Below are 15,809 nucleotides of genomic sequence, written 5' to 3'. Positions count from 1 at the left end.
TGTCCTTCCGGAAGCCAAGACTTTTCTGTCACTCAGCATATCAAGCCTCGCCAATAAAGCGATCACTGATACTTAGAAATTTGTTGTCGAGGCACTTCAGGATTGTGCCTGCCTCTTTAATTGTTAAAGAAAGGTTAGATTATGTCCAGGGGTAGTGTTCCAAGTAACCCTCTGCATTCACTTCTTCTGCTAATTAGTAATTCCATGAACGGGATCTGTTAACCAGATTAATGGGATAACCGGATCCCAACAGTCCACATCCTCCCAAACAGAAGAACTTCCCATAGACTATTGTAGAGAAAAGGTGTCTTCTGAAAACTAGTGAGGAAATCATTCAGTGGTTTAGCATTTTCCCTCAGATGTGAAAGGAGGACTCCAGTGACTTCGCATATATGGATTCTATTTCTGAACAATTCCGTTTGGCCTCCTGGAAGGTCTGAGTGACTTTCGGGGGAATAACCGGATCTGTTTGCTCCGAGGAGCGGGCGCGAGGCCGCCGAGGAAGCAGGGAGACAGATGGCCGGCTATTGTGTTACCACCATCATCTGCTGGGCCGTGAGCAAATATTAAGTGAATAATATATATGTAATTGGTGTGAAAGTACAGTTGCAACATTTCTAATTCCATGTGAAGGATGGCTGCTTCTTGAACACTTGTATTTCATCGAATGCTATATTGAAATGTTTCTGTTTACAGGGTTAATCCATTTTAAACTGCTTTATAGTGAACGTTTTTCCCCCATTTTTTGACACCACTGTGCAATATTTTGAATTGAAATGGCCTGTAATGGCCCTTTTTTATTTTCCATAACAACACGAGCACTAAATTATAGCTGTGCAATTATGTAAACAATGGAAATGCTTCCAGAATGAATCCTTCCTTTTAAATTTTCATTTTGTGTAATTGTTGGAAGGTTTGGAGCCATAATAAACAAAATTATTTTACACATTTATCGTTCTAAAGGTCAATTATAAGAGAACTAAAGAAACAGCACTATGTAAAATGAATAAACCAATTTCTGGTGCTATCACCATATGTTTTTCTTATCACTTATGGTTTTTCCAGTTGCTGTGTACATAGCATTCAATTAAAGCGATTCATTTACTAGGCTGAATGCGGTTCGTGTTTATAGAACTGTGCTTTGGAGGGGAGGAAGCAACACGCCTCTGTTTGAATTACCTGATTTTTTGTAAGATCAGCGATAAGAGACAGATGCTCCTAGCAGTTCCTTTCCCATAAACCTGAATCTGTGGATAAGCTGTACATCCATAATCATCATCTTACAATCTAGTTTTCATACTCAGTGTAGCTTGTGTGTGGACTTTTAACCAAAAACGAGAGGAAAATACTAGTTTGAAGGTCCGTTCCTCCTCCTACAGCTTTTTGCAGATTGAATTTGCTTTCCTTTGAACAAAAGCATGTGAAAGAGTTTCATGCTGGTCAGTTTTCAAGAATAAACTTCATTCCTATTTTAGAGTCCATTTTTGATTCAGCTTGTTGTTTTGCTTATTATTTTCAGTCCGTTTAAAAATGTGGAAAAGAAACTAATTTTTGCTATCAGACTCACTTGATTGGGGGAAACTCTAGAACTCCTTAGAAGAGTGGGCTCTAGCAAATCTAAAAAAGAGCTTTTCCCATTTTTATTGCATCATTTGCCCTGTGAATTATATACACTTTGGCTGGTTGCTGTAACACTTTGCTAAGGATATTATTTAAGAGCATTAATTTGTATTTTTTTTTTAAACTTCTGGGAGAATGTAATCTAAGAGGCTTTGGGAGCCACCTTTGAAATGTTTTAAAAAGCTCTTTCTGAGCATCAGCAAAATACTAGTTCACTGAATTCTACAGAGTAAATTACAGAAAATAAAAAATCCTTCATGGTCCTTCCCTTATGTTTTTATTCCACTTCTGTGTGACCCTTTCCAACTTACAAAGGCATGTGTTCACATCTTTCCTGACACATTTAAGTCCAGGGGAATCAGCCCCTGCTTGGAAGAGAAACCAGAAGTTCTCAGCACAATGTGATCTGTCCACGACCCTGTGCAGGGTACCTTGACCCCAGACCTGGGACTCTTTCTACGCTGCCAGAGTCTGACTGCAGAATAGGGCCGTATACCCCACAAAGGAGGAGGCACGGAATAGCCCTGAGTCGCACCCTAGGAGCCGTTGCCCTGGCTCTGCCAGCTCTGAAACTCCCAGTCAGGAGTTGGGTCAGGAGCTGGATCAGGGACAGAATTCTCTCTCCGCCCAGGATGCAAACCACGCTTTTAACAGGGAGAGTCTGCATCCGACTGAAACCTTTGGCAAAAATTCAGTATCCTTGGTTCACTATAATTGTACTGATTTAAGGGTTATTTCCTATTTATGACATAGGCTGGGGCTTCCCATGGGTGGCGCAGTGGTCAAGAATCTGCCTGCCAATGCAGGAGTCGCAGGAGACACAGGTTTGATTCCTGGGTCAGGTAGATACCTTGGAGTAGGAAATGGCAACCCACTGCACTATTTTGGCCTGGGAAATCCCATGGACAGAGGAGGTGGGTGGGCTCCGTGGGGTCTTAAAGAGTCAGACAGAACTGAGCACTGAGCACTCACACACATGCATGGCACAGAATACTGGCTTTCCAGAACATTCTTATTTACATGGAAAAAAAAAGTGAGTTCCTTTTTTAAAAACGACATAGTGTTCTCTTTGGACTTGAATATGACAAAAAAAACATGAGGGTTGTATGTGTATAATTGGTGTTTGAGAAGCACTGTCCTGTCTGGTCTCTGCGAAGGCCTGCTGACTGACTGGAAAGTTTCAGTCTCAGGATTTCCATCTTTGCAAAGACTGCAGCCATCACTGTGCTCGGGGTGTGTGGAGAGGAAGGCGAGAGAGGGCTCCTCCCGGAGATGGCCAAAGCACTGGGTAGACCCCACTCTTTCTGGGAAGGTGCAGCTGCTGTCCTTCTAGCATCTGAGTTATTCCTGATTGCAGAATGTCGTCACTAAGATGTAGTCTTCAGGCTGTTCCATTTCAGTGTGGGTAAGCGGAATAAGCCAGCATATGGCCCTAACTTGGCCAACTGGCCGCACAGTCCCCCCCTTTAACCCCCACGTTAACCCCGGCCCAGCACTGCTGTATCTGGCGGCTCCGCTTCTCCTGGGGGCCGCCTTCCATGGGTGGCGGGCAGGCCAGGCCAGCCATCTGTCATCTTGCCCTCTCTTTCCAGTCTTCTCGCCCATAGAAACAGGTTCCGTTGAAGAGCCTGGCTGCAGTCCAGGGGGTGGGGAGCCTGGGACTTGATCTTGCTGCCCGCATCTCTGCCGTCTTCAGCACTGGTGGCAACTTAGTTTTTGGAATGCCCCATTTGCAGCTCGTTGCCCTGACACGCCTGAAACTTGTGAAGTGAAAATGGATTTCATGTATAAATTCTGGCTTTAGCTTGTTAAAGGATTTTGTTCCTAATTCCCATAAACTCATCCGAGAAAACCCTTTTTTAAAAATTAAACCTCTCAATTCCAGTGGTTTTAAAAAAAAAAATCTGTGATTTAAGTATGTGCTAAAGATGTTAAAAATCCACAGAGATCAAGGCTGAGTTCCTCCTCTCAACAGATGGAATGAAGGCAAACCTAACCAAGTTAACATCATGGTTGTTTGCATTATTAATCTTCCCATGCATGGCATTCTGCTACCTTGCAAGCCAGGTTTGCACGAATCCTTTCGTGGCAGCAGATGTCAACAGAAGAGTGCTTCCATCTGCTGCCCGAGACGTTGATGCCTGATACCCCTCGACGAGGCCCAGTGCAGAGTGTACCTCTGTGAGTAATTACAGGTGTGTGGTGAGGAGCCCAGGGCATTAATCAGAGGCTTCATTATGAAAAAGGTGGATCTTTTGTTCCGCTCCTGGAGCGAGAGTTGACCACACACTTTCTAAACTGCAGTGTCCATCTGCTCAGCTCCTAGAATGTTTGCCTTGGCTGATGTGGACACTGAAACGTATCAAAGGACGTGATTACAGCAGGTTTAAACATTAACCCGGGAGAAGCGTGGTTCGGGTTTTTCTTTCCTTTCCTCCTTCCTTCCTCCATTTTATCTGCTTATTTATCTGTTTGATCTCTTTGTTTTTCAGTATAGGAAAACGTCTGCTGAAATGCTAAAACCTTGCATTAGTAGTTGTGAAGTAATTTGCCATATAAGAGTTTTAATAGAGTAGGCACTGCACAGTCATTTTTAAAGGACATAAACATAATGATTTGTAGACACTGAGTGAGCTGACTGTGTAAGGAAGAAACCATAGAAAAATGTTTTGTGAACACAGGAAAATTTTCTTTTACCATTACAAGTTTTTCACTGAGGTTATTTTTATTATAAAGGACTTAACCTGTTAGGATGTAGCACATTGCTGCTCCTTTACTCTAATTTAATCAAGTCAAATCGGGATTATCTTAAGGATTTTCAAATAGCCACCCTGAAATTTGAGGATGGTTTGGGGGACGTTTCTTGGTGTGTTTTTCTTCTTACTCCTACTTTTGGGAACTAATTCTAGGTTATGTCACTGCAAATCACATACCTGTAGCACTTCAGTACATTTGATGAATGCACTTGGCCTAGAACAGCATGAAAACAGTTGTGATTTTCTTACTAATCCTCTTTGCACACACTCACTCACACAGATGGCTTCAGAGATGTGGCCCAGCCATGGATGGCCAGAATGCCGTCCAGGAGGGGAGCGGCGGTCTGCCATGGGCTGGAATGGGGTGTCAGTCTCAGAACAGAGCTGGCGGGCAGGGGCCAGCTGGCCACCCACCAGTGAGAGGCCTGGTGTCTGGGGGAGATCGTCTACTTGCTGTACCGGGCACAGCTGCCTCACCATCCACTTCTACCCAGAGCATTGCCCACCATGTGATCCATCCCAGCGGGACCCCATAGCCCCTCCACTCCCACTGTTTCACTCTTGCAGTCACCCAAGGAGTGAAGTTTCCATCTCTGCCAACTTGAGGAGTTTGTCATAGGACAGTGTGCTTTGACTTTCATGAACTGAAGAAGTTGAGAATTGACAGCTGCTTGCAGGTTTCATGTATTTATCTACTTCCACATTCCTCAGATGGTAACGAGTCCACCTGCAATGCAGGAGACCCGGGTTCAATCCCTGGGTCAGGAAGAACCCCTGGAGGAGGACATGGCAATCCACTCTAGTATTCTTGCCTGGTGAATCCTGTGGACAGAGAGGACTGGTCGGCTACAGTCCATGGGATTGCATAGAGTCAGACACGACTGAGAAACTAACACACAACACACACAGACACTGCTGTAGCTCGTCCAGGGAGCTCGCCTCTGCATGAAAAAGGCAAAAGCATCTGGTCCCAATGCCATGATTTAGATCTTAGACAAGTCACCCTATGAACGGTTTAGCATCTCCATTCTCTTACCTGTAAAATGAATACAGTAGCCCTGGACTAACTCCTCTCTTAGAATCTTTTTCACTGAAAAAGTTCCATGAGTCTGTGTTCTCTTAGATAATCACACAGTAGCCTTATGTATCAGGCTTCCCTGGTGGCTCAGCCATAAAGACTCCACCTGCGATGCAGAAGTCACAGGAGACACGGATTCGATCCCTGGGTCAGGGAGATCCCCTGGAGGAGGGCAAGGCAACCCACTCCAGTGTTCTTGCTGGAAAAATGCCATGGACAGAGGAGCCTGGCGGGCTACAGTCCATAGTGTTGTAAAGGGTCAGACACAACTGAAACAGCCCAGTCATATGTGCAGATGAACTGATGACTTTGGAATTGTGGTGTTGAAAGTTACAGTGGTGTTTTCTTCTCTTCCCTTCTAGGATATCCTAAACACCATCATAAGGCACTGCCCGCCCCGCTTCTTCTCCCTGGGTTTGCCTGGCTTCTCCATGCTGGTGGGGGACTTCATCATGGCCGCTGGCAGGGTCCTCAGTGCAGACACGCTGGCGGTGAGTGTGACAATGCTCAACACCCGGCTCCCAGGAGGCTTCCCAGTGGCTAACAAGGTTCAGATTTCTCCACTCCTAACAGGTGTTGACTCATTAGTGCAACGTGAAACCGGGCTCTCGGGTAGATGCCCTGGCAGCTGATGTGTGAAATTGTAGGATAAGATGACACGCTGGTGGTGGAAAGGCGTTTCATCAAAAGGCCAGAGTGTGAGAAATCATATCCTCACTAATATCTCAGCACATTTGCACGGTGAGAAGCAGGATTCGCCTTCTAGAATCTCATTAGCATTTTTCAGTAAATGGTGGCACAGACATGGATGTCTGTGGTTAAAGGAGAATCTTAAGTGTACATTCTCAATGAAGCTTTTTTCTGTTATTAAGTCTTATTGTAAGTCTAATAGAAAATATTTTCTTAAAATATAAACTTAGAACTTTAAAATCTTGAACCGAAAAATTGATATGTATCTTTTTATTCATATGGCTTAAAACTCGGGCAGAATTCTTATACTAAAAAATTAGAAGCTAGTGGACTAAATGAGCATTAAGGGCTACAAAAAGAATTTATTTATAACCTCAATGTTTACCTCCTAATACTGTTATTTTTAGGGCAAGGTATTAATGCCTTTGAGTGAACACTATTATCTGTTTTAGTTGAAAGGCTTTCACATCTGTACTCTGTACACATCTGTGTTCTGTATGGCTGTTACCTGTCCAGACCCATTTTTCCCCTCTTCAAATGGCTTTCCTGGTGGCTCAGATGGTAAAGTGTCTGCCTGCAATGTGGGAGACCTGAGTTCGATCCCTAGATCAGGAAGATCCCCTGGAGAAGGAAATGACAACCTGCTCCAGTACCCTTGCCTGGAAAATCCAATGGATAGAGGAGCCCTCTAGATTACAGTCCATGGGGTTGCAGAGTTGGACACGGCTTCAATTCAAATGGTGTAAATAAATTAGTTTTAATGTTTGTCATGAACTGTTAAAATCAATGTGAGTATCTAGCTACCTAAGTTTTTTTTGACACATTGTTACTTTTCATTCTCCTTATTTCTTTTTCTCAGGGCAAATTCAAACTCCAGCCCTGGATTTTAAATTAAATTGTTTCTTAATACTTTGTATCACTGGTATTTCATGCTGGCACTTTCATGCAATTTTTCTTATAGGGATAAATTAAAAAGCAAAGGGGAGGGAAGAGAGATGAGAGTGAAAAGGAAGGATGAGTGGAAAGATGTAAGGAAATTGTTGAATTTAACTTTTTTTGGTAAAGATTATGACAACTTTTCATACTTACTTCTGAAAAAGATTATAGGATAATCATTCACGAATAATCTCCTAATTTACTTTTAATCATTCAAATCAGCATTGCAAAATCTTTGAAAAAAAATTGAAAAACTTTTGGGGAAAAAAAGCATTGGAAAAAGAGCATAGAGGGAGGAAAATCATACATTATTGAAATTTTACTTACTTGCTCTGAGAGATTCCTGTGAAAATACAGGTGCCCTTTCTAGTGATAATTTCATGCATGGTGGTCATTCTCAGTGAAAATTTATCTTTTGGCTAGATGAGTTATTAAAGTAGCCTTCCAAAACATTTTTTAAAGAGAAAGAGAGAAAATATGAGAATTTGACTGTAAGAGTTACACTGCATAAAGAGACAGTACCTCTTCAAATTGCTTTGAATCACTGCAGCTTATTAATAACACTTAGGTAAGATGATGACTCTGTCGGTAAAGAATCCACATGCAATGCAAGAAACCTCCTGCAATTCAGGAGACACAGGTTCGATCCCTGGCTTGGGAAGGTGCCCTGAAGAAGGAAATGGCACCCCACACCAGTATTCTTGCCTGGAAAATCTCATGGATAGAGGAGCCTGGTAGGCTATAGCCCATGGGGTAACAAAGAGTTGGACATGACTTAGCAGCTAAACCACCACTACCACAATCTTAGTTTAAACTTGAGGTTTAAAATCATAAGGGAACCAGTGAGAGGTGTTTGGATGGGGCCACAGCTGCTCAGTCAAAATTTTTGAGTTAACACAAGTCACCTGTTCCCCCTGGAGGGCGCAGAGGTGGAATGACACAGTGTCTTGAATTTGCTTTATTGAAAGTAGAAACTTTTTTAAAGTTTGTTTTTTAATTTTTAATATGGGCCATTTTTTAAGCTTTTATTGAATTTGTTACAATATTGCTTCTGTTTTGGTGTTTTTGGCCACAAGGCATGTGGGGTCTTAGCTCCCTGACCAGGGATCAAACCTGCGCCCCCTGATTTGGAAGGCAGATTCTTTTTTTTTTTTAAATTAATTAATTTATTTCAATGGAGGCTAATTACTTTACAGTATTGTGGTGATTTTTGCCCTACATTGACATCAGTCAGCCATGGGTGTACACGCATCCCCTGGTCCCGAACTCCCCTCCCTATCCCATCCCTCTGGGTTGTCCCAGTGCACTGGCTTTGAGTGCCCTGTTTCATGCATAGAACTTGGACTGGTCATCTGTTTCACATATGGTAATATACTTGTTTCAATGCTGTTCTCTCAAATCATCCCACCCTCGCCTTCTCCTACAGAGTCCAAAAGTCTGTTCTTTACATCTGTGTCTCTTTTGCTGTCCCGAATGTAGGGTCGTCGTTACCATCTTTCTAAATTTCGTATATATGTGTTGATATACTGTATTGGTTTTTTTCTTTCTGACTTACTTCACTATGCATAATAGGCTCCAGTTTCATCCACCTAATTAGAACTGACTCAAATGCGTTCTTCTTAATAGCTGAGTAATATTCCATTGTGTATATGTACCACAACTTTCTTATTCCTTTGTCTGCTGATGGACATCTAGGTTGCTTCCATACTCTAGCTATTGTAAACAGTGCTGTGATGAACACTGGGGTACACAGGTCTCTTTCAATTCTGGTTTCCTTGGTGTGTATGCCCAGCAGTGGGATTGCTGGGTCATATGGAAGTTCTATTTCCAGTCTTTTAAGGAATCTCCACACTGTTCTCCATAGTGGCTGTAAGAGGGTTCCCTTTTCTCCACACCCTCTCCAGCATTTATTGTTTGTAGACTTTTTCATAGCATCCATTCTGACCAGCGTGAGATGGTACCTCATTGTGGTTTTGATTTGCATTTCTCTGATAATGAGTGATGTTGAGCATCTTTTCATGTGTTTGTTAGCCATCTGTGTGTCTTCTTTGGAGAAATGTCTGTTTAGTTCTTTGGCCCATTTTTTTGATTGGGTTGTTTATTTTTCTGGTTTTGAGCTGCATGAGCTGCTTGTATATTTTTGAGGTTAATTGTCAGTTGCTTCATTTGCTATTATTTTCTCCCATTCTGAAGGCTTTCTTTTCACCTTGCTTATAGTTTCCTTCATTGTACCAAAGTTTTTAAATTTAATTAGGTCCCATTTGTTTATTTTTGCTTTTATTTCCATTACTCTGGGAGGTGGGTCATAGAGGATCTTGCTCTGATTTATGTCAGAGAGTGTTCTGCCTATGTTTTCCTCTAGGAGTTTTATAGTTTCTGGTCTTACATTTAGATCTCTAATCCATTTTGAGTTTATTTTTGTGTATGGTGTTAGAAAGTGTTCTAGTCTCATTCTTTTACAAGTGGTTGACCAGTTTTTCCAGCACCACTTGTCAAAGAGATTGTCCTTTCTCCATTGTATATTTTTGCCTCCTTTGTCAAAGATAAGGTGTCCATAGGTGTGTGGATTTATCTCTGGGCTTTCTGTTTTCTTCCATTGATCCATATTTGTGTCTTTGTGTCAGTACCATACTGTCTTGATGACTGTAGCTTTGTAGTATAGTCTGAGGTCAGGCAGATTGATTCCTCCAGTTCCATTCTTCTTTCTCAAGATTATTTTGGCTATTCAAGGTTTTTTGTATTTCCATACATTGTTCTAGTTCTATGAAAAATACTGTTGGTAGCTTGATAGGGATTGCATTGAATCTATAGATTGCTTTGGCTAGTATACTCATTTTCACTATATTGAATTCTTCTGATGCATGAACATGGTATATTTTCCCATCTATTTGTGTCATCTTTGATTTCTTTCACCAGTGTTTTATAGTTTTCTATATATAGGTCTTTTGTTTCTTTAGGTAAATTTATTCCTAAGTATTTTATTCTTGTCATTGCAATGGTGGATGGGATTGTTTCCTTAATTTCTCTTTCTGTTTTCTCATTGTTAGTGTATAGGAATGCAAGGGATGTCTGTGTATTAATTTTATATCCTGGGGGGGAGGAGCCAAGATGGCGGAGGAGTAGGACCGGGAGACCACTTTCTCTCCTACAAATTCATCAAAAGAATAACTGAATGCAGAGCAAACTTCACAAAACAACTTCTGATCGCTAGCTGAGGTCATCAGGCGCCCAGAAAAGCAGACCATTGTCTTCGAAAGGAGGTAGGACAAAATATAAAAGATAAAAAGTGAGACAAAAGAGCTAAGGACGGAGACCCGTCCCGGGAAGGGAGTCTTAGGCGGCCTTGCTTGGGCTAGGGTCCGGGCCTGAGTGCCCTGAGGACAATCGGGGGGAGCTTCTGTGAGGTGCCAACTTGAACTGTGGGAGACCAAAGGAGAGAGAGAAAATTGACCGGCCGGAACACACTGCCGGCCGTTCGCAGAACAAAGGGACGGGAAAGTCCCGAGAAGAGCTCGCAGGCTGCGGACCGGCCCAGCCCCGCCGGAGGCAGGAGGCAGAGGGGAGGGGAAGGTCGCGGCGAGACACAGGGCGCAGGCACCCGACCGGCGCGGGGCGGGGACTGGGGCTGGGGACGCGGAGGGCGGAAGGCGCGCGCACCCGCCTGGCGCCAGCGGAAACTGAGACTGGGTCCGCGGAAGGGAGTGGGTGCGCCACACCTGGGGATAGCGCGCCCACCAAGCCCCTCGCTGCCTGGACCGCTCTGACGGGGAAGGCACAGAGAGCAGGCGCAGCTTTTCCTTCCGCGCTTTTGTGTAACACCCGAGGGCTGGAACCTAGCGCAGCGCGGGGGCGCGCTCCATATAGAACAGCCGGGAGCCTGAGCAGCGCAGACGGAGAAAGCAGCGTCAGCCCCTTCCGGCAGCGCCAGCCCGCCCCCGCAGGGCCAGCCCCTCCCCGCAGCGTCAGCCCCGCCCCCGCAGGGCCAGCCCCTCCCCGCAGCGTCAGCCCCGCCCCGCAGCGTCAGCCCCTCCCAGCAGCGCAACGGAACTACCTACCTGAATAAGAGTCCGCCTCCGGCCGCCTGTGTCAGGGCGGAAATGAGCCTCTGAAGAGACCGGCAAACAGAAGCCAAATAAACAAAGGGAACCGCTTCAGAAGGGACTGGTGCAACAGATTAAAATCCCTGAAGAAAACACCGACTTCACCGGAAGGGCCCTGTAGATATCGAGAAGTGCAAGCTGGAACGAGGAGCTATCTGAAACTGAGCCGAACCCACACTGACCGCAACAGCTCCAGAGAAATTCCTAGACATATTTTTACTTTTTTTTTTATTTTTCTATTTTTTCTAAGTAAGGAAAAAAAAAAAAAATTTTTTCTTTTTATATTTTTCTTTTTTATTTTTTCTCTTTTATTTTCCTTTAAAATTCCCTATTACTCCCCCATTACTCCTTAACTTTCATTTTCATAGATTTTTACGATTTTTTTAATTAGGGGGAAAAATTTTTTTTTCTTTCTTTTTCTTTTTTTTTCTTTTTCTTTTTCTCTTTTTTCTTCTTTCCTTTTTCTCTTCTATTTTCTATTTTTCTTTTTCTCTTATTTCTTTTAAAGTCCTCTAGTACTCCTCTACTACTCTTCATTTTCATCTTCACTACACTATAACCTTACAAAAAAAAAAGAGAGAAGCCCTATCTTTAAACCGAAGATTATTCCCTCCCAATCTTGACTCTCTGTTTTCTACCTCAGAACACCTCTATTTCCTCTTTTCCCCTTCTCTTCCCCATCCAATTCTGTGAATCCTTGTAGGTGTCTGAGATACGAGAACACTCTGGGAACAGACAGCTGCGTAGATCTGTCTCTCTCCTCTTGAGTCCCCCTTTTTCTCCTCCTACTCATCTCTATCTCCCTCCTCCCTTTTCTCCTGTTCATGTAACTCTGTGAACCTCTCTGGATGTCCCTAACGGGGGAGAATCTTTTTGCCATTAACCTAGAAGTTTAATTATCAGAGCTGTATAGTTGGAGAAGTCCTGAGACTACAGGAAGAATAAAACTGAAATCCAGAGGCAGGAAACTTAAGCCCAAAACCTGAGAACACCAGAAAACTCCTGACTACATGGAACTTTAAGCAATAAGTGACCATCCAAAAGCTCCATACCTACACTGAAACCAACCACCACCCAAGAGCCAGTAAGTTTTAGAGCAAGACATACCACGCAAATTCTCCAGCAACACAGGAACATAGCCCTGAATGTCAACATACAGGCTACCCAAGGTCACACCTAACACATAGACCCAACTCAAAACTCATTACTGGGCACTCCATTGCTCTCCAAAGAGAAGAAATCAAGTTCCACGCACCAGTACACTGATGCAAGCTTCCCTAACCAGGAAACCTTGACAAGCCAAACGTCCAACCCCACCCACTGGGTAAATCCTCCACAATAAAAAGGAACCACAGACCTCCAGAATACAGAAAGTCCACTCCAGACACAGCAATCTAAACAAGATGAAAAGGCAAAGAAATACCCAACAGGTAAAGGAACAAGAAAAATGCCCACCAAGTCAAACAAAAGAGGAGGAGATAGGGAAACTACCTGAAAAAGAATTTAGAATAATGATAATAAAAATGATCCAAAATCTTGAAAACAAAATGGAGTTACAGATAAATAGCCTGGAGACAAAGATTGAAAAGATACAAGAATTGTTTAATAAAGACCTAGAAGAAATAAAAAAGAGTCAATTAAAAATGAATAATGCAATAAATGAGATCAAAAACACTTGGAGGGAACCAACAGTAGAATAACGGAGACAGAGGATAGGATAAGTGAGGTAGAAGATAAAATGGTGGAAATAAATGAAGCAGAGAGGAAAAAAGAAAAAAGGATCAAAAGAAATGAGGACAACCTCAAGGACCTCTGGGACACTGTGAAACGCCCCAACATTCGAATCATAGGAGTTCCAGAAGAAGAAGACAAAAAGAAAGGCCATGAGAAAATACTCGAGGAGATAACAGCTGAAAACTTCCCTAAAATGGGGAAGGAAATAGCCACTCAAGTCCAAGAAACCCAGAGAGTCCCAAACAGGATAAACCCAAGGCGAAACACCCCAAGACACATATTAATCAAACTAACAAAGATCAAACACACAGAATAAATATTAAAAGCAGCAAGGGAAAAACAACAAATAACACACAAAGGGATTCCCATAAGGATAACAGCTGACCTATCAATAGAAACCCTCCAGACCAGAAGGGAATGGCAGGACGTCCTGAAAGTAATGAAAGAGAATAACCTACAACCTAGATTACTGTATCCAGCAAGGATCTCATTCAGATATGAAGGAGAACTCAAAAGCTTTACAGATAAGCAAAGGCTGAGAGAATTCAGCACCACCAAACCAGCTCTTCAACAAATGCTAAAGGATCTTCTCTAGACAGGAAATGCAGAAAGGTTGTATAAACGTGAACCCAAAACAACAAAGTAAATGGCAACGGGACCACACCTATCAATAATTACTTTAAATGTAAATGGGTTGAATGCCCCAACCAAAAGACAAAGATTGGCTGAATGGATACAAAAACAAGACCCCTATATATGCTGTCTACAAGAGACCCACCTCAAAACAAGAGACACATACAGACTGAAAGTGAAGGGCTGGAAAAAAATATTTCATGCAAACGGAGACCAAAAGAAAGCAGGAGTCGCAATAACTCATATCAGATAAAATAGACTTTCAAATAAAAGCTGTGAAAAGAGACAAAGAAGGACACTACATAATGATCAAAGGATCAATCCAAGAAGAAGATATAACAATTATAAATATATATGCACCCAACATAGGAGCACCGCAATATGTACGGCAAACACTAACGAGTATGAAAGAGGAAATTAATAGTAACACAATAATAGTGGGAGACTTTAATACCCCACTCACAACTATGGATAGATCAACTAAACAGAAAATTAACAAGGAAACACAAACTTTAAATGACACAATGGACCAGCTAGACCTAATTGATATCTATAGGCATTTCACCCCAAAACAAGCAACTTCACCTTTTTCTCAAGTGCACACGGAACCTTCTCCAGAATAGATCACATCCTGGGCCATAAATCTAGTCTTGGAAAATTCAAAAAAATTGAAATCATTCCAGTCATCTTTTCTGACCACAGTGCAGTAAGATTAGATCTCAATTACAGGAAAAAAATTGTAAAAAATTCAAACACATGGAGGCTAAATAACACACTTCTGAATAACCAACAAATCATAGAAGAAATCAAAAAAGAAATCAAAATATGTATAGAAATGAATGAAAATGAAAACACAACAACCCAAAACCTATGGGACACTGTAAAAGCAGTGCTAAGGGGAAGGTTCATAGCATTACAGGCTTACATCAAGAAACAAGAAAAAAAGCCAAATAAATAACCTAACTCTACACCTAAAGCAATTAGAGAAGGAAGAAATGAAGAACCCCAGGGTTAGTAGAAGGAAAGAAATCTTAAAAATTAGGGCAGAAATAAATGCAAAAGAAACTAAAGAGACCATAGCAAAAATCAACAAAGCTAAAAGCTGGTTTTTTTGAAAAAATAAACAAAATTGACAAACCATTAGCAAGACTCATTAAGAAGCAAAGAGAGAAGAACCAAATTAACAAAATTAGAAATGAAATGGAGAGATCACAACAGACAACACTGAAATACAAAGGATCATAAGAGACTACTACCAGCAGCTCTATGCCAATAAAATGGACAACTTGGATGAAATGGACAAATTCTTAGAAAAGTATAACTTTCCAAAACTGAACCAGGAAGAAATAGAAGATCTTAACAGACCCATCACAGGCAAGGAAATCGAAAGTGTAATCAAAAATCTTCCAGCAAACAAAAGCCCAGGACCAGATGGCTTCACAGCTGAATTCTACCAAAAATTTAGAGAAGAGCTAACACCTACCTTACCCAAACTCTTCCAGAAAATTGCAGAAGAAGGTAAACTTCCAAACTCATTCTATGAGGCCACCATCACCCTAATTCCAAAACCAGACAAAGATGCCACAAAAAAAGAAAACTACAGGCCAATATCACTGATGAACATAGATGCAAAAATCCTTAACAAAATTCTAGCAAACAGAATCCAACAACATATTAAAAAGATCATACACCACGACCAAGTGGGCTTTATCCCAGGAATGCAAGGATTCTTTAATATCCGCAAATCAATCAATGTAATACACCACATTAACAAATTGAAAGATAAAAACCATATGATTATCTCAATAGATGCAGAAAAAGCCTTTGACAAAATTCAACACTCCATTTATGATTAAAACTCTCCAGAAAGCAGGAATAGAAGGAACATACCTCAACATAATAAAAGCTATATAATGACAACCACAGCAAGCATCACCCTCAATGGTGAAAAAATTGAAAGCATTTCCCCTGAAATCAGGAACAAGACAAGGGTGCCCACTCTCACCACTACTGTTCAACATAGTGTTGGAAGTTTTGGCCACAGCAATCAGAGCAGAAAAAGAAGTAAAAGGAATCCAGATAGGAAAAGAAGAAGTGAAACTCTCACTGTTTGCAGATGACATGATCCTCTACATAGAAAACCCTAAAGACTCTACCAGAAAATTACTAGAGCTAATCAATGAATATAGTAAAGTTGCAGGATATAAAATTAACACACAGAAATCCCTTGCATTCCTATATACTAACAATGAAAAACAGAAA

The 15,809-nt window shown here is 41.9% G+C and overlaps 1 protein-coding gene across 5 annotated transcripts in view; it reads left to right on the top strand.

Moving 5' to 3' along the window:
• Positions 1-15,809, top strand: part of RALGAPA2 (Ral GTPase activating protein catalytic subunit alpha 2) — a 294,158-nt gene that overhangs the window by 138,735 nt on the left and 139,614 nt on the right. For all 5 annotated transcript variants that reach the window (XM_043478794.1, XM_043478793.1, XM_043478797.1 and 2 more), the window contains one exon: positions 5,817-5,945. In XM_043478794.1, the coding sequence (XP_043334729.1) occupies positions 5,817-5,945 (129 nt within the window). The remainder of the gene's footprint in view (positions 1-5,816; positions 5,946-15,809) is intronic.

Source organism: Cervus canadensis, chromosome 10, assembly GCF_019320065.1.
Source record: "Cervus canadensis isolate Bull #8, Minnesota chromosome 10, ASM1932006v1, whole genome shotgun sequence".
Lineage (NCBI taxonomy): Eukaryota > Metazoa > Chordata > Mammalia > Artiodactyla > Cervidae > Cervus > Cervus canadensis.
The sequence above is the reverse complement of the archived record's forward strand: the minus strand, read 5'-3'. Positions and strand labels throughout refer to the sequence as shown.